The sequence below is a fragment of the Dendrobates tinctorius genome, unplaced genomic scaffold (assembly GCF_039654945.1).
Source record: "Dendrobates tinctorius isolate UK_male_01 unplaced genomic scaffold, ASM3965494v1 ptg000032l, whole genome shotgun sequence".
NCBI classification, from domain to species: Eukaryota; Metazoa; Chordata; class Amphibia; order Anura; family Dendrobatidae; genus Dendrobates; species Dendrobates tinctorius.
In genome coordinates, this window is record NW_027361700.1 from 43,141,584 (window position 1) to 43,160,735 (window position 19,152).

General features: G+C 44.6%; 1 protein-coding gene across 1 annotated transcript in view; it reads right to left on the minus strand.

The window, feature by feature from the left end:
* ITGA2B (integrin subunit alpha 2b) overlaps nucleotides 1-19,152 on the minus strand; it is a 212,119-nt gene that overhangs the window by 81,901 nt on the left and 111,066 nt on the right. Inside the window, exons 20-23 of the mRNA XM_073572841.1 lie at nucleotides 18,809-18,876; nucleotides 16,211-16,358; nucleotides 15,983-16,069; nucleotides 11,672-11,751 (exon numbers count right to left, since the gene is read on the minus strand). Coding sequence (XP_073428942.1) covers nucleotides 11,672-11,751; nucleotides 15,983-16,069; nucleotides 16,211-16,358; nucleotides 18,809-18,876 — 383 coding nt within the window. The remainder of the gene's footprint in view (nucleotides 1-11,671; nucleotides 11,752-15,982; nucleotides 16,070-16,210; nucleotides 16,359-18,808; nucleotides 18,877-19,152) is intronic.

A 19,152-nucleotide genomic window follows, 5' to 3' on the forward strand; every position in this document is an offset into this window, starting at 1 on the left:
GAGGAGTGGAGACATTGGTTGGAGGGAGCTAAGCATCAAGTCGTGGTCCTCACTGACCACAAGAATTTGATTTACCTAGAGTCGGCTAAGCGCTTGAACCCTAGACAGGCTAGGTGGGCCTTGTTTTTTACACGTTTTGATTTTGTGGTTTCTTTTCTTCCTGGAACAAAGAATGTCAAGGCAGACGCCCTCTCTAGGAGCTTCTTTGCTGATTCTCCTGTAGTGACCAAGCCTGCTACCATCTTAGGCGAAGGAGTAGTTCTTTCTGCCATCTCGCCCGATTTGAGACGTGCTCTGGAAGAGTTCCAGGAGGACAAATCTGAGCGTTGTCCCAGTGGAAAGTTGTATGTTCCTGACCAGTGGAAGAAGAGAGTGATGTCTGAAGTTCATTGCTCTGCTTTGGCTGGTCATCCAGGTATTTTTGGTACTAGAGATCTGGTGAGTCGTTTTTTTTGGTGGCCCTCCTTGTCTCATGATGTCAGGAATTTTGTGCAGTCCTGTGGGACGTGCTCCCGGTCTAAATCGTGTTCTCGCTCTAGTGGGTTGTTGATGCCTTTGCCTGTCCCCAAGAGGCCATGGACCCATATTTCAATGGATTTCATCTCTGATATGCCTGTCTCTCAGAGGATGACTGTTATTTGGGTGATTTGTGATAGGTTCTCTAAGATGGTTCATCTTGTACCACTCCCTAAGTTGCCGTCTTCCTCTGAGTTGGTGCCCCTGTTTTTACAACAGGTGGTTCGTTTGCACGGGATTCCTGAGAACATTGTATCTGACAGAGGAGTCCAGTTTGTGTCTAGATTTTGGAGAACTTTCTGTTCCAGGCTGGGAATTCAGTTGTCCTTCTCCTCTGCTTTTCACCCTCAGACCAATGGGCAGACAGAGAGAACAAACGAGACCTTGGAGTCATATTTGAGATGTTTTATTTCTGCTGATCAGGATGATTGGGTTTCATTTTTGCCCTTGGCCGAATTTGCTTTAAATAATAGAGCTAGTTCTGCCACTTTGATGTCTCCTTTTTTTGTAACTTTGGGTTTCATCCTCGATTTTCTTCAGAGCAGGTGGAGCCCTCTGCCTGCCCAGGTGTTGACACTGTGGTGGAGAGAATGCACAGATCTGGGACCAAGTGGTGGATAAGTTATCTCTCTCCCAGGAAAAGGCCCAGCGGTTTTCCAACCGACATAGGACCATTGGTCCCCAGTTTAAGGTTGGTGATATGGTGTGGTTATCATCAAAAAATATTGCTATGAAGGTGGCTTCTCCTAAGTTTAAGCCTAGATTTATTGGACCTTACAAGATTGTGGAGATTATTAATCCGGTCTCTTTTCGTTTGGCTCTTCCTGTCACATTTAAAATCCATAATGTGTTCCATAAATCTTTGTTGAAGAGGTTTGTTGAACCTGTTGTTCCGGGGGTGGCACCTCCAGACCCTGTATTGGTTGAAGGTAACAAGGAATATGAGGTAGAGAAACTACTGGATTCCTGTCTGGCTAGACGGAGACTCCAGTATTTGGTTAAGTGGAAGGGTTATCAAATTCAAATCAAATTTATTATTATCGCCAAGTACATATTACATATATACAAGGAATTCTTTGTGGCAAAGAGGCAACATAATATATAACAACAGATACAACAAGTAACATCTAACAAGACAGATACAGTATATAGTCTACACATGACGATTTAATTGTTGAACAGAGAGTGGATAGGTCAGGATAGGTTATGGTCAGGAGGATAATTCCTGGGTCTCTGCCTCTGATATTCATGCCAAAAGATTGGTGCGTGCCTTTCATCGGGCTCACCCTGATCGCCCTGGTGGCGTAGTTGAGGGTTCGGTGACCCCTCCTCAAGGGGGAGGTACTGTTGTGAGTTAATTTTCCCCTTCATTACTGAGGCCCGAGGAACTCCCTCTTCTGGTAAAGAAAGGTAGTGAGCCTGATTATCAAACACCTGAGGCTGATGATGATGACTGGCTGAGTGGAGTTACTGACTGGATATAAGGCTGCCGACGCCCTTCTGCCCTGCGGGTGATTTCTCTGTGGGATCCTTGGAGACCAGTCTGAATTCCTGCTCCTCTAAAGCTAAGTTTGCTGCTCGGCCTTTTGCTTTGGTGCTTTGACTTTGTTTTGCTTTGTTTTTCTGGATTTCTGCCATTCCCTGCTGGGGTGTGCTGAATTCATTTAGCTCTGTCTTCTGAAAATACCTGAGTGCTGATTTAGTTTTTGAAGCCTAGCTGCTTCAGGGCCTTTTTCATATCAGCTTGTTGGCTTATGTCTTTGATAGGGTTTTGGCAGATTGCAGACAGCAGCCTTCCTGTCCTTTCCTATCTAGGTAGTTTTGGGCCCTGTCTTTGCTCAGTCTATCTTTCTGTCTGTGTTGGTATTTTCATCTTGCTTCACCGTCATTATATGTTGGGGGCTGCCTATTGCTTTGGGGTCTGCTCTGGGGCAGTTTAGATTTCCCGTTTCTTTCTTTAGGCCTATGTAATTCTCCGGCTGTGATCGAGGGGTCTAGGGCATTGTAGGAACCCCCCACGGCTACTGCTAGTTGTGTTGATAGGTTCAGGGGTCTGCAATCTGATAGTTGCCAACTTCTCTGGTTTTCTGGACTTAGCTTGTATTTCTGCTTTTGCCTCCTACGGTGACTCATTCATAACACCCCTCATACCATGCACTGTACTCCCTCCCCCACTGCATCAGGCTCACTCTCTGATTTTGAACCAGTCACAGAAGAAGAAGTAATCAGACTCCTTGCATCTTCATGCCTAACTACCTGCGCCAGTGACCCCATTCTGTCACAACTCCTCCAGTTCCTTACCTCTGCTGTCACCACCTAACAAAAATATTCAACCTCTCTCTCTTCCGGTATCTTTACCTTCTCATTTAAGCATGCCACCACACATCCATTACTTAAAAAAAATCCCTTGACCAAAACTGTGCCACTAACTATAGACCTGTCTCTAATCTTCCCTTCATACTCCTGTAACGCCTGGTCCACTCCCTTCTGGTGATGAGCGAGTATACTCGTTACTCGGGTTTCCCAGAGCATGCTCGGGTGGTCTCCGTGTATTTTGTAGTGCTCGGAGATTTAGTTTTCGTTGCCGCAGCTGCATGATTTACGGCTGCTAGACAGACTGAATACATGTGGGGATTCCCTGACAAGCAGGCATTCCTCACATGTATTCAGGCTGTCCAGCAGCCGCAAATCATGCAGCTGAGTCGATGAAAACTACATCTCCGAGCACTACAGAATACTTGGAGTACACCCGAGCATGCTCTGGGAAACCTGAGTAACGAGTATACTCGCTCATCACTACTCCCGTCTGATCCGCTATCTCTCAGATAACTCTCTTCTTGACCTTCTTCAATTGGTTTTCCGGTTTTTACACTCTACTGAAACCGCACTCACTAAAGTCTCTAATGATCTACTAACCGCTAAATCTAATGATCACTACTTCATGGTAATTCTCCAGGATCTCTCTGCAGCATTCGACACTGTGGATCATCAGCTCCTCCTCACTATGCTCCACTCCATCGGCCTCAAGGACATCGTTCTCTCCTGGTTCTCCTCCTATCTCTCTGACCGCTCCTTCACTGTATCTTTCGCTGGCTCCTCCATCTCTCATATTCCCCTTACTGTTGGGGTTCCTCAAGGATCAGTCTTAGGCCCCCACCTCTTCGTATTCTGCCCCTATTGGACAAACAATCAGTAGTTTTGGTTTCCAGTACCATCTCTATACTGATGACACCCAAATATACACTTCTTTTCCTGATATCACGCCTGCCTTTTTAGAGAACACCAGTGATTCTCTTACCGCTGTCTCTAACTTCATGTCCTCCTTCTATCTGAAACTGAACCTGTCAAAAACTGAACTCCTTGTGTTTCCTCCCTCTACTAACTTACCTAAGCCTGACATTGCCATTTCCGTGGTGTTCCACCATTACTCCACAGCGACATGCCCGCTGTCTTGTGGTCATTCTTGATTCTGAGCTTTCATTCACCCCCCACATCCGATCACTGGCTCACTCTTGTTATCTGGACCTCAAAAAACTTTCTAGAATTCGACCCTTTCTTACTTTCGACTCTGAAAAAACTCTTACTGTTTCTCTTTTTCATTCTCGTCTGGACTATTGTATCTCTACTAATCGATCTCCCTCTTACCAAACTCTCCCCTATCCAATCTGTCTTGAATGCTGCAGCCAGGATCATATTCCTCACCAATTGTTATATCGATGCCTCTACCTTGTGCCAGTCATTACACTGGATACCCATCCATTCCAGAATCCAGTACAAACTTATTTCCCTCACCCACAAAGCCCTCCATGGCTCAGCACCACCCTACATCTCCTCCCTTGTCTCAGCCTACCACCCTACCCGTGCCCTCCGTTCTGCTAATGACCTGAGGTTAAATCCTCAATAATAAGAACCTCCCATTCCCATTCAAGACTTTTCACGTGCTGAGCCAATTTTTTGGAATGCACTACCCAGTTAATTCGATTAATCCCCAATACCCACAGTTTTAAGTGTGCCCTAAAAAAAAACATTTCTTCAGACTGGCCTACCGTCTCAACGCATTAACCTAACTATCCCTGTGTTGCCCATTCAAAATTTTTACCATAACCAGGTTCCTCGTATCATGTTCACACACGCTTTAAGCATTTAATAACCCTCTGTGTCTGTATTGTTACATACTTAGGCTTATAACCTGTTCATACAGCATTTCATGAACACCCGATTCTTACACTATGGCTGGTCCGAACAACGAAAGCAATTGTTACCATCCACCTTTCGTGTCTCCCCTTTTTCTCTATTGCTTCATTGGGGGACACAGGAACCATGGGTGTATGCTGTTGCCACTAGGAGGCTGACACTATGCACTTAAAAAAGTTAGCTCCTCCTCTGAAGTATACACCCCACCGACTGGCACTAAATTAATCAGTTTTAGCTTAGTGTCAGTAGGAGGTGGACACGGGTCTTTCATTAGACCCATATCTACCTAATATGCGTTGTTCCTTTTCAGATTTCCGGAGGGATACAGTATCCGGAGGGATACAGTGTGAACGGTCACTACTGTATTCCCACACAGAGACTATGAGTATGGCGTGTACTGCCACCCCGTATCCTCATACGTCGGTTCGGCAGGACCCCAACCTCTAACACAGAAGCGTGTTCAGGTGATCTGGACCCGGTCCTGCCTCCGTCCCCCTACCCACTCACCCACCAGAGTCTGTCGGTTTGAGAAGATGCGGACGTCCCACAACTATGGATTTTCGAACGTCCAATCTTTACGGATGGGGAGGTACTTTCTCTTTCTCCCCCCCTCCCCCTCCCAGGTGATGGTGAGGACCCGAGTAAAGAAAAAGTTATGAAGAGGAGATCACGGAGGATAAAAAAAATAAATCATAAAAGGTATATTTTTTCCTTTATTTTATTAGAGGGCATTAGGAGAATTTCCCCTTTAATTCGAATGGTTGGCAGCTCCGGGCATACCTTCTGCGGCATTTTTGGGGCCTCTGTGCCGCTCCACCACGCTCCGGCGGTCACTATCTGTAATCTATGTCCCAGGTTCTCTCGGGCCTATTTACAGCGTTGGTGCCGCCCCCCATCCTCTCAGCTCTTCGCGAGGGCTTTTTTCCCACCCGTCATTCACTCTCTTCCTGCGCACAGCAGTTAGCTCCGCCCACTACTCCCAGCCTCTCCAGTCTGCCTGGGATCAATGCCATCTTGCTCCCCCTCAACCCGGAGGCTAGCCCCGCCCCTCTTCCGGCCTCTGAGAGTGGGATCTTTCTCTGCAGCAAGCGCTTTCATCGGCTGGGTCCCCTGCATCCTCCTAAAAGTCGCCATCTTCCGGCTGGTGCACCTGGATGGCGTATTCTCCTGCCTGGACCTGAGCTCTGTGTACTTATTGCAGCTACAGCCTGGGAGTAGACTACAGGACACTACACCTACTGTGAGTAGCTCTGCTCTGCTGACTGACACTCCCCTCTGCATCTTTCCTGTCCCCTAACCTTCTGGCATCAGTTAGTGGGTCTGCTCATCATGCCTAATCATAAAGGAGAGCATTCTCGTCCTCCTGCTTCCTCTTCCTCTACTCTTGTCAGACACTTTGCGTGCTCTTCGTGCAAATGCACACTCCCTTCATGTCAGTCCTCTCCCCTCTGACAGGGCTGCAGCAACCCCACTGTACCCACTGCCCAGGAGTCCTTTCCTACCCCGGGCGAGACTGAGATCCCTATTGCAGGGGGTCTTCCTCTCTGCCGCAGTCTGTGGCAGACCTTACCAGGGTGTCGCAGACCCTGGTGTCCTTGCTTAACAGATTGCCCCTTCCAGCTCTCGCTGTTGCCAGTGGGTCACAGGATTTTTCCGTCCGGCCCTTCCAACACAGGCCGCAAGAGATCCAGAGAGGAGCACCGTTCTAGGTCCTCTTCCCGATCCATCTCACCTCTTCCAGATGCTCCTCTCTCGAGTCAGGCGAGGCTTCTTCAGAAGAGTTTTCAAAGGATGATTCGGATCTGGATTCAGAACAGGCTTCTAACATGAAAGATATGGTCCAAAGCCTTATTGTCACAGTCAATCAAACCTTAGGCATCAGAGATACCTCTACAGAACCCGCAGATCAGGCAGTTTTGCTTAGACAGTCAAAACCACCTTCTAAGGTCTTCGCTCCAAATGGTGAATTTGTGGAGGGACTCGCCAGGGAAAGGGAGAACCCTACCAGATGCTATCAAAGAAGGAAGAGCCTCAGCATCCTGTATCCCTTCTCCCCTGAGCTCACCGCTAACTTGACTGCTTCCCTGGCTGTGGACCCGCCAGTCTCCAGACTGTCCACCAACACGGTGGGAAATATTGGTATCTGCCTCCCTGGATCCTGCGTCTTGCGCAGCTCAGGCATCCAGCAATATGGTGGCCATCCAGCAGAATATTTGGCCCAAAACATGTCAGGCGGACTTGTCATCAAAGAAGTCTCTGCCTCCTCTTCCAAGGGACTCCCCTGTTTGGCTCCATGTTGGATAAAATTATTAAGGATGCCACGGGGGGACAAGAGTTCCCTCCTTCCCCAGTCCAAACCTTGCCGGCCTCCCCTTAAGCGGCAGTTCTGCTCATTTCAGCCCTTTCACCTTTAGGCGGCGACAGAGGATTCTTCTGGCCAGCACAGGCTGCAGACTCACCAGGTCAGGAAAAAGTCTTCCTTCAAGCTCACCCCTTCCTGGCATTCTCGATCCTCCCACGGTAGGTCCACCAGGCCCAGACCTGGCATGTCTCGTGTCAAGAACCCAGCGTATCTCCCAGGCTAGGCGGTTGTCTCCTGTTTTTCAGGGATGTTTGGCTCACCTCGGTGGAGGACGCATGGGTCAGGGAGGTGGTACCCTCAGGATACAAAATAGAGTTCGCTTCGCGGCCTCAAGATCAATTCTTCGAATCCGTCCTCCAAGAGATCCTGCTCTGGTTCCGGGTTTCTTTGCATCCATCGCCTCCCTTCTCAGTTCGGGGGTTATCATTCCCATCCCAGAACGGGAACATTTTACAGGTTTCTATTCAAACCTGTTTGTAGTGCTGAAGAAGGGCGGCGCGGTTCAGCCTATCCCAGATCTGAAGATACTGAACAGAAGGGTCCGCCTGCGACATTTCAGGATGGAGTCCCTCCATTCAGTAATTGCTTCCATGAAGGCGCAGGAATTCCTGTGCTCCATAGACATCCAAGACGCCTACCTCCATGTTCCAATTTTCCCAGCACATCAGAGGTTCCTGGGTTTAAATAGAAAACCCAGCTCACCAGACAAGGCATCTTTAGGCATCGGTGCACGGACCCGCCTTGTCAAGGCACTTGTATTGTAGCATGAGAAAGCAGAGATTGTCCAGCTCCACGATGTAGTGACAAAATAGTATTTTCTTTATTGACTTCAATTCATGCAAAATACGAGGTTAAAATGCCAGCACAAGGAATGAAGATGCTTGCATTCCTGTGTTTCGCAGTACAGCAGGACCATTTCCAGTTTGTCATCCTGCTGTTCAGACTTGCGACCGCACCCAGGGTTTTCACAAAAATCATGGCGGCATTGATGGCCATTTTGAGGATCAGGGGCCTAGTGCTCATTCCGTACCTCGCTGACATCCTCATCAAGGCTCTGTCTCTCTCTCAGGCCCAGGAGAGTCTGACCATCATCCTCGACTCCCTGTCCCGTTTCGGGTGGCTAGTCAACAGAACAAAGTCCTGCCTTGTTCCGACTCAGCGCCATATCTTCTTAGGCATGCTGTAGATGAGGGTTTTTCTCCCCGAAGAGAGGAATCCTCCAGCAGGGAGTTCGCTCCCTGCAAGGCCCTTGGCTTCCTTCCGTTCAGCAATGAAGGTCCTGGGCAGATAGGTGGCAGCGTCAGAAGCAATCCCTTTTGCGCAATTCCACTCAAGACCACTTCAGCAGGCCTTCCTTTTGCAGTGGGGCAGGCCTGTCCTGTCTCTGGATCATCTGATTCGTCTCTCTTCCCGAGTCAAGTGGTCTCTCAACTGGTGGCTGTCATCCCCCTCATCCTCCAGGGCCAGTCCTTCCTTCCCATCCATTGGCAGGTGGTGACGACGGATGCTAGCCTTCTCGGCTGGGGTGCGGTTTGTTTGCCATCTGATGGTCCAAGGGTGTTGGTCGGCACATGAGTCCTCCCTGACAATCAACATCCTCGAGATAAGGGCCATCCTTCAGTCCCTCTGTCAATGAGAAAGGCTTCTCAGGGGTCTGCCAGTCAGAATTCAAATGGACAATGCCCCAACTATGGCATATGTCAATCACCAGGGAGGGACTCGGAGTCCCTTCGCAATGGCTGAGGTATCCAAGATCCTCCTCTGGGCAGAGGCGACGGTTCCGGCGATATCCGCAGTGCATATTCCCAGCATGGACAACTGGGCCGCCGATTTTCTCAGCCATGAGGGTCTCGAGGCAGGAGAGTGGTCACTGCATAAGGAAGTCTTCCATCAGATTTGCCTTTGATGGGGAACTCTGGATGTGGACCTCATGGCATCCCAGCTGAACAGGAAGGTTCCACGGTTTGTCTCCAGGCCCCGTGATCCTCTCGCGGTGGGCACCGATGCTCTGGCCATTCCCTGGTCACAATTCGTGCTTCCCTATCTGTTTCCTCCCCTTCCCCTTCTTTTCAGGCTGTTGAAAAAGATCAAAGCGGAGGGGGTGCCGGTCATTCTGATCTAACCAGATTGGCCCAGAAGGTCCTGGTTTGCAGAGATCGTCAGTCTTCTTGCGGACACCCCCTGGAGGCTCCCAGACAGCCCAGATCATCTGTTCCAAGGACCGATCTGCCACCAGAGTTCTCGGGCGCTCAATTTAACGGCGTGTTCTGAGGGCGCCCGTTTTTTCTGACTAAATCAAGAAAGGCACATCCAGCCCATAAACGGCAGCGCTTCCCAGGACTCACATCCAAAGATGATATTCCATATTTTTTTATTTCATAGGTTAAAAAAGAGAGTTTTTCTGATTGGGTGATACGCACCATGATCCAGGCTAGGAAGCCATCATCTTCCAGTGTCTATTATCGGACCTGGAAAGTCTATTTCTGCTGGTGTGAGTCTAATGACATTCCGCCAATGACCTTGTCTCTTCCTTCCATTTTGGCTTTTCTACAGGCAGGACTTGATGCTGACCTTGCTCTCAGTTCTCTAAAGGGTCAGGCATCAGCCCTCTCCATTCTCTTTCAGAAGTCCTTAGCTTCCATTCTCAGGTCAGAACTTTTCTTCAAGGAGTGGCACATGAGGCTCCCCCATACCGGACTCCCGTGGACGCCTGGGACCTCAATCTTATTCTGGAGGCCCTGAAGGGTTCTCCCTTTGAACCTCTCCGAGAGGTCTCCCTGTCCATTCTGTCCTGGAAGGTGGTGTTTCTTGTGGCCAACACCTCCATTCTGTCGCCCTCCTTTCTTTGTTCTTCACCAGCATAAGGTGGTTTTGCGGCCTCCGCCTTCTTTCCTTCCCAAGGTGGTGTCCACCTTTCACTTGAATGAGGATATTGTCCTCCCTTCCCTTTGTCCTGCTCTGGCTCATTCTCTGGAGCGTTCACTTAACAGGCTAGACCTGGTCAGGGCGGTGGGGATCTATCTGGCTAGGACTGCCCCCTTTAGGAAGACAGACCTTCTATTCGTCATTCCAGATGGTGCGTGAAGAGGCCTGCCGACCTCCAAGGCTACGCTGGATCAGAACTGCAATTTTGGAGGCTTACTGGGTCAAGAACAGAGTGCCTCCCCCTGGGATTAAGGCTCACTCTACCTGGGCAGTGGGCGCCTTCTGGGCGGTACACCATGGGGCATCCACCCTACAACTTTGCAAAGCAGCAACCTGGTCTTCCATTCACACGTTTACCAAATTTTATAAGGTCCATACCTATGCTTCGGCAGACGCCAGCCTAGGCAGAACGATCTTGCAGGCAGCAGTGGTGAGTTCTCCGACCTGAATGGAGTTTACTGCTGTTTCCCTCCCCAGGTACTGCTTTGGGACGTCCCATGGTTCTTGTGTCCCCCAATGAAGCGATAGAGAATACAGGATTTTTGGCTGCTTACCCTAAAATCTGTTTCTCGGAGCCTTCATTGCGGGACACAGCACCCTCCCATGTTTAACAGCTCTTGCTCTTTCTTCTGTGTGCTATTGTTACAGTTTGAGTTATCTGTTTGCTCTTTTCTATCTTGTTGCTTCTCCTACTGCTTTCTCACTAACTGATTAATTTAGTGCCAGTCGGTGGGGTGTATACTGCAGAGAAGGAGCTAACTTTTTATGTGCATAGTGTCAACCTCCTAGTGGCAGCAGCATACACCCATGGTTCCTGTGAAATAAAGGCTCCTCGAAACAGATTTTACAGTAAGAAAAATCCTGTTTTCCTCATAGATTTTAAGCTTGCAAGCAGGGCCCTTATTCCTCTTGGTATCTGTTTTGATCTATGTGTTTATTGCTATGCTGTAATGTCTATTGTCTGTACAAGTCCCCTTTAAAATGTAAAGTGCTGTGGAATATGTTGGCGCTGTAGAAATAAAATTATCATTACTATTATTATTAACAATGGAGGTTGGACTTGAACATGACATCATTTTTTTTTAAATACTACATTTTTATCTAACTAACAAATCCGCAAACAAATCCACATACAAATCCGCATAAAAAATGCATGAAATCCGCACAAAAAACGCTTGGAATTTCCACTGTTTTTCTGCCAAGAGATGCAGAAATCGAGCAGAACTTTCTGCAAGCAAATCCGCAAAGAGCGCACATATCCTAACAGTTGCTTCTCTATGATCATTGCTGAGGTCTTTCCTCCTTGACGTCATGTTAACACACGTCTGAATTCTCCAGATAAGCATACTGCCACAATTCCTGCCCTTATGCATGTGGGCACATTTGCTGAAGAGCAATTAATCAAGGGCACTTTACTTACCCTCTTAATTTCTTTGTTAGCAATAAGGATGTAATTTTTTTTACACATTCCTACATTTTGGCCTAATAGCTTTTGTTAAATAAATAATGACATAGTGCAAATTGTCATGTGTTGTCCATTTGCGGTTGTACCAGATGTTTTCTTTTTATTATTTCTTGAAGCAAAAAAACATAAAATTCAAGGAGGGTGTGCTAAGTTTTTTTTATGACTGTATATGGAGAATTTTGGATGCTATAAGAAAACCTGTGTCTCACCTCTTTATCTGCATCGGGAATGAAATGTTGCTTCCACTCTCTTCCAGGTTACTTATGGTCAGCTGTAATGTAGCCGGTATCTGTAATATATGCCGGGAAACAGCAGAAAAAAAATGTAAAACAATTTTTGGAAAACACTAATGACGATGATGGAAGCGGCAAAATCAATAAGTGGGGTTTATGTAACTGCAACCACAACCACACAATACACAGGTTTACATGCAAGTTAAAGGGGGTTGTCCATTTTCTGGAAAATAAAAAATAAAAAAATTGCATTAACCCATTTCTGCAAAAGACAGTTTTTACCTTCATTGATCAAGGCAAATTTTATTTAAATCTGAACTGTGTCATTTTATATGGTAATAACTCTGAATTTCTTCTACATATCCCAGTGATTCTCAGAATATTTTTCATGACACATTACACTTTATTATAATGGTATATTTAGGTCAATATGAATTGCATTTATTTATGAAAATATCTGAAATGTGAAAAATTTTTATGCCCATAAAATAGTCATAGCACAAAAATAGCTAATAAACATAATTTACTATATGTCTACTTTACATCAGCGTGAGTTTTTAAACTTTTTTTTAATTATTATGATGTTAGAAGGGTTAAAAGTTTAGCTGCAATTTTCCATTTTTACAATTAAATTTACACAATTTTTTTCGAGACCACTTCACTTTTGAAGCAACTTCGACGGGCTTATATGTCAGAAATCCACCAAACAGGACCCAATTTAGAAAAAAAAATTCATCCCTTCAAGGTATTCAAAACAAATTCAGAAAGTTCATTGATTCTTAGGGATTTCATAAGAATAAACGCAAAAAGGAAGAAAAAAAATGTAATTTTTTTTTTTAAACTAAAATGCTGTTTAAGGCCAAAATTTTAAATTTCACAAGGCTAACAGGAGAACATAGACCTCAGAATTTGATGCAAGTCTTCTCTTTAATACAGCGATAGGCCATATGTTTTCAGAAGCTACTGCTTGGGCCCACAGAAGGGCCCCGAAAGGAAGGAGCGCTATTTGACTTGGATTACAAATTTGACTGGAATACATTGCAAATGCCATGTTGGATTTGCAGAGTCCCCAAGGTACCAAAACTGCAGAAACAACCCAAGAATGACCTCATTTTGGAAAATGCACTCCTAACAAGATTTAACAGAAGGTAATTTGTTATACAATTATTTATGAGTGTGCAAATGCTGTACAAGTGGTCAAAAATGGTCAGCAAGGAGGTTCAGTGGTTAGCACTGTTACTTTGCAGCACTGGGGGGGGCTCTGGGTTCAAATCCCATCAAGGAAAACATCTGTATGGAGTGTTTATGTTCTCTCCGGCTTCCTCCCACACTCGAAAGACATACCGATTTATATTATGAGCCTCAATGGGGTCAGCAATTTCAATGTATGTGAAACACTGTGGAATATGATGGTACACTTTGTCCCGGAACACAGCGAAATACTTCCGGGACATAGTGTACCGGCGCACGCGCAGTAATGATTTTCGGCTTTGCCCGCAGCTGGGCAAAGCATGCTGCGCGTGCGCGAAGCAAGATTGCTTTGTGCACTATAGAGTTGAACTACTAGAATTCTGGAAAAGATCGCTGATGGGGGCCAGATTCTCTTTAATCGCTTCTAACCTTTATAACATCCTAACAAACAAAAACTGGTTCCAATATTGTGCTGATGTAAAGTAGACATGTGGAAGATGTTATTTATTAACTATATTCAGCTAGTCTGTTTTTAATCACATGATGTCACATACCTAATTGAAAAGAGATTTAGCTTGGTAGAAAGGCAAAATGAGCAATTGTATAATTGTGGCCAAAAGTATTGACACCCCTGCAATTCTGTCAGGTAATACTCAGTTTCTTCCTGAAAATGATTGCAAACACAAATTCTTTGGTATTATTATCTTCATTTAATTTGTCTTAAATGAAAAAAACACAAAAGAGACTGAAGAAAAAAGCAAAACATTGATCATTTCACACAAAACTCCAAAAATGGGCCAGACAAAAGTATTGGCACCCTCAGCCTAATACTTGGTTGCACAACCTTTAGCCAAAATAACTGCGACCAACCGCTTCCGGTAACCATCAATGAGTTTCTTACAATGCTCTGCTGGAATTTTAGACCATTCTTCTTTGGCAAACTGCTCTGGGTCCCTGATATTTGAAGGGTGCCTTCTCCAAACTGCCATTTTTAGATCTCTCCACAGGTGTTCTATGGGATTCAGGTCTGGACTCATTGCTGGCCACCTTAGAAGTCTCCAGTGCTTTCTCTCAAACCATTTTCTAGTGCTTTTTGAAGTGTGTTTTGGGTCATTGTCCTGCTGGAAGACCCATGACCTTTGAGGGAGACCCAGCTTTCTCACACTGGGCCCTACATTATGCTGCAAAATTTGTTGGTAGTCTTCTGACTTCATAATGCCATGCACACGGTCAAGCAGTCCATTGCCAGAGGCAGCAAAGCAACCCCAAAACATCAGGGAACCTCCGCCATATTTGACTGTAGGGACCGTGTTCTTTTCTTTGAATGCCTCTTTTTTTCTCCTGTAAACTCTATGTTGATGCCTTTTTCCCAAAAAGCTCTAGTTTTGTCTCATCTGACCAGAGAACATTCTTCCAAAACGTTTTAGGCTTTTTCAGGTATGTTTTGGCAAACTCCAGCCTGGCTTTTTTATGTCTTGGGGTAAGAAGTGGGGTCTTCCTGGGTCTCCTACCATACAGTCCCATTTCATTCAGACGCCGAAGGATAGTACTGGTTGACACTGTTGTACCCTCGGACTGCAGGGCAGCTTGAACTTGTTTGGATGTTAGTCGAGGTTCTTTATCCAACATCCGCACAATCTTGTGTTGAAATCTCTTGTCAATTTTTCTTTTCCGTCCACATCTAGGGAGGAAGTTTAAAGCCCAGTGCCATGGGCTTTAAACTTCTTGATGACACTGCACACGGTAGACACAGGAACATTCAGGTCTTTGGAGATGGACTTGTAACCTTGAAATTGCTCATGCTTCCTCACAATTTGGTTTCTCAAGTCCTCAGACAGTTCTTTGGTCTTCTTTCTTTTCTCCATGCTCAATGTGGTACACACAAGGACACAGGACAGAGGTTGAGTCAACTTTAATCCATGTCAACTGGCTGCAAGTGTGATTTAGTTATTGCCAACACCTGTTAGGTGCCACAGGTAAGTTACAGGTGCTGTTAATTACACAAATTAGAGAAGCATCACATGATTTTTCGAACAGTGCCAATACTTTTGTCCACCCTCTTTTTTATGTTTGGTGTGGAATTATATCAAATTTGGCTTTAGGACAATTCTTTTTGTGTTTTTTCATTTAAGACAAATTAAATTAAGATAAAAATACTAAAGAATTTGTGTTTGCAATCATTTTCAGGAAGAAACTGAGTATTATCTGACAGAATTGCAGGGGTGTCAATACTTTTGGCCACAACTGTACATATATATTAAGTCTCCCCTAAGTCTTCTCTTTTCTAGAGTAAATAGACCTAATTTTGATAACCTTTCTGGGTATTGTAGTGAACCAACTGCATTTATCATTTTAGTAGCCCGCCTTTGAACCCTTTCAAGTTCAGTAATGTCTTTCTTGAGCACCGGCGTCCAAAATTGCACACACTACTCCAAGTGTGGTCTGACGAGTGATTTGTACACTGATGTAAAGTAGACATGTGGAAGATGTTATTTATTAACTATATTCAGCTAGTCTGTTTTTAATCACATGATGTCACAGACCTAATTGAAAAGAGATTTAGCTTGGTAGAAAGGCAAAATGAGCAATTGTAAGTACACAGTGCTGTATCATATGATGACTGCAATATATTAAGAGGATAAACATTTTGCTGGGAATGCCTCTTTAAGTGAGGTCCTCCTAACTGTTGTATGACCACATCAAAATTCAACTCAACTTTGTGTGGTAGGTGGTCATAATTCAGCACAGAAGATTACAAACTCGTTGTCAGATTACACTCAATGATTAATTTTTAGTTAACTGATTCTGGAGATGGCAATGTGCTTGGGAAAGAAAGAGACTGTAAAAGCCAAACGGTGCAAAATATTTAATAAAACCCAATTACAAAATGTTTTTTAACCCAAGATACATTCATCTAAGGGAAAAAAAAATATCTACGAAGACATTCATATTCGTTATTAGAAAGTCATTAATTACATCCAAGGCAGATAAATGTGTCTATGTCATGTGATGGACCCACAGGGGTACGGCTTGTTATAAACCTCTGATAACTGTACTGTAATATTCTCTACAATGTCTTTGTTCCATGCAACTCACCTCTGCCCCTTGCTTCATGGGATTCCCCAACTCACAAATAACAAGTTCAGTTTCATTTGCTTTTCTGGGAGCACAAATTATTTTCTCCTAAAAAAAAACACCAAACTATTATTACCATTAGTTACAACTACTTTTTATCGCTTTTTTTTAAAATAAAATATAAGCTAATGGTTTACTATAGAAGCTCTTTTATGACCATAGTATTGGCTACTGTAGGAACCAACACACCTTAGTTTGACTTAAAACTTGCATGTAGTGTGCTCCAGATGGAAGCCAGATGTAGAGTTCTGCTTCATAGGCTCCTTCTCCGTGGTTTCTGGCATGGAAATGGATTTGTGCAAGATTATCTACCCCAATAACAAGAGGGTCTTCATTCCTTGGAAAAGAAGTAGAAAGTCATTTATCATCTAATGTGACTTTTACTTTAGTGAATTCACTAAATCAGGAGGAATAACCTTAAGTCACATCAGATCACCTGCACAATCAGTCCGCTTTTCAGCATTAGATTTTGCAGCATTACCGCCATAATCTGATTTCTGCTTATTTCCCAAATTTCAAAAAACAAAAAAACAAAACCCTGCCGCAATTCAAGCAAACCATAATCCTATATGTCCCAAAATTCTCCATGTATTTCTCCAGGACTGTATCTCCAGGATAAATACAACAGTTAAAGAAGCCCTCCTCCCATCAAAGTTTTCATCCTCTTAATACAGGTATATTGCAATCATCATATTTTCTAGCCCTGTGTACTTACAATTGCTCATTTTGCCTTTCCACTCAGTTAACTCTTCTCTTTTCCATTAAGTATGTGACATCACGTGATTAAAAACTGACTAACTGATTCCTTCTAAGCTCTATGTAGAAACAGGAGGTAAAATTTCCCTGTGTGATTCATGAGTCACTGTAAAAGTTCCTGGCGGGGGGGGGGGGCAGCTGGTTCAGGAGTTGAAGTGGGGAATGATAAGAGTGGGGAAAAGAGACTTCCTGTTTCTATACAGAGTAGAGAATAGCGAAGAATTTACTGGGTAGAAAGATAAAATGAGCAATTGTAAGTACACAGTGCTACATAATATGATGACTGCAATATATTAAGAGGATAACAACTTTGATGGAAGTGTTTTTTTAATGTGATTTTCCAATGTACCGGTGTTTAATGAACAAGTATAAATTCAGTTGTACATGTACCTTGAATAACAGTCAGTCAATGCTCGTTCTGCTGACAGCTGTATCTCTCTATCCACCTTTGTACATAAGCGCTCAGTTTGGCCAAGCATGCATGTGTTTTAAGTGGAAAGTATAGAGCAACTTCCACATAAAAATATATATATATATATACACTCACTGGCCACTTTATTAGGTACACCTGTCCAACTGTGTGTTAAGACTTAATTTCTAATCAGCCAATCACATGGCGGCAACTCAGTGCATTTAGGCATGTAGACATGGTCAAGACAATCTCCTGCAGTTCAAACCGAGCATCAGTATGGGGAAGAAAGGTGATTTGAGTGCCTTTGAACGTGGCATGATTGTTGGTGCCAGAAGGGCTGGTCTGAGAATTTCAGAAACTGCTGATCTACTGGGATTATCACGCACAACCATCTCTAGGGTTTACAGAGAATGGTCCGAAAAAGAAAAAAAATCCAGTGAGCGGCAGTTCTGTGGCCGGAAATGCCATGTTGATGCCAGAGGTCAGAGGAGAATGGGCAGACTGGTTCGAGCTGATAGAAAGGCAACAGTGACTCAAATTGCCACCCGTTACAACCAAGGTAGGCAGAAGAGCATCTCTGAACGCACAGTGCGTCGAACTTTGAGGCAGATGGGGTACAGCAGCAGAAGACCACACTGGGTACCACTCCTCAGCTAAGAACAGGAAACTGAGGCTACAATTTGCACAAGCTCATCGAAATTGGACAGTAGAAGATTGGAAAAACGTTGCCTGGTCTGATGAGTCTCGATTTCTGCTGCGACATTCGGATGGTAGGGTCAGAATTTGGCGTAAACAACATGAAAGCATGGATCCATCCTGCCTTGTATCAACGGTTCAGGCTGGTGGTGGTGGTGTCATGGTGTGGGGAATTTTTTCTGGGCACTCTTTGGGCCCCTTGGTACCAATTGAGCATCGTTGCAACGCCACAGCCTACCTGAGTATTGTTGCTGACCATGTCCATCCCTTTATGACCACAATGTACCCAACATCTGATGGCTACTTTCAGCAGGATAATGCGCCATGTCATAAAGCTCGAATCATCTCAGATTGGTTTCTTGAACATGACAATGAGTTTACTGTACTCAAATGGCCTCCTCAGTCACCAGATCTCAATCCAATAGAGCATCTTTGGGATGTGGTGGAACGGGAGATTCGCATCAGGGATGTGCAGCCGACAAATCTGCGCCAACTGTGTGATGCCATCATGTCAATATGGTCCAAAATCTCTGAGGAATGCTTCCAGCACCTTGTTGAATCTCTGCCACGAAGAATTGAGGCAGTTCTGAAGGCAAAAGGGGGTCCAACCCCTTACTAGCATGGTGTACCTAATAAAGTGGCCAGTGAGTGTATATATATATATATATATATATATATATAAAAGAATTGGTGTACAAATTCAACATGGCTGATCTTTCTATTTCTGGTAGAGTTGGGAGGCCCCCATACACATTAGATAGATACATTACATGGGCTGCAGGTCACGGTAAAATTAGCAGATTTGGTCAACTTTAATATGTACTTTGTCCCTTATGGTGGAGACTTATGGTACAATCACATGTCTACCAGCTAGTCCAGTTTAGCCAGTCAAAACAGAATTAGGAATTATTAGCAAAACTGACCAGTTTGCTCCTAGCTGAAGATCTGGCATGCAGATATTGTCTTCACCACAGTCCAAAAGGATATGAATCTAGAATACGAAAGGTAAGCGGTATGTGAAATGGCAATTCCTTAAAGTAAAAGTACCATCTTTCACCCATAACAAGTTAACAGAAGAGACAACATTCTAGTTTCCAACAAGCCTAAATACTAATTAAAGATAGTAAGTGCATGAGCATCAACTTGTGTTGGTTTCCATGGTTTGTATTTGCAGCAACGACACAAACCAAGTGTGTTTTAGGGTCAACAGTCACTAAAGTTTTTCATGACCCCTCTTCCAAGACTTTTGCTGTATGTACATATAGAA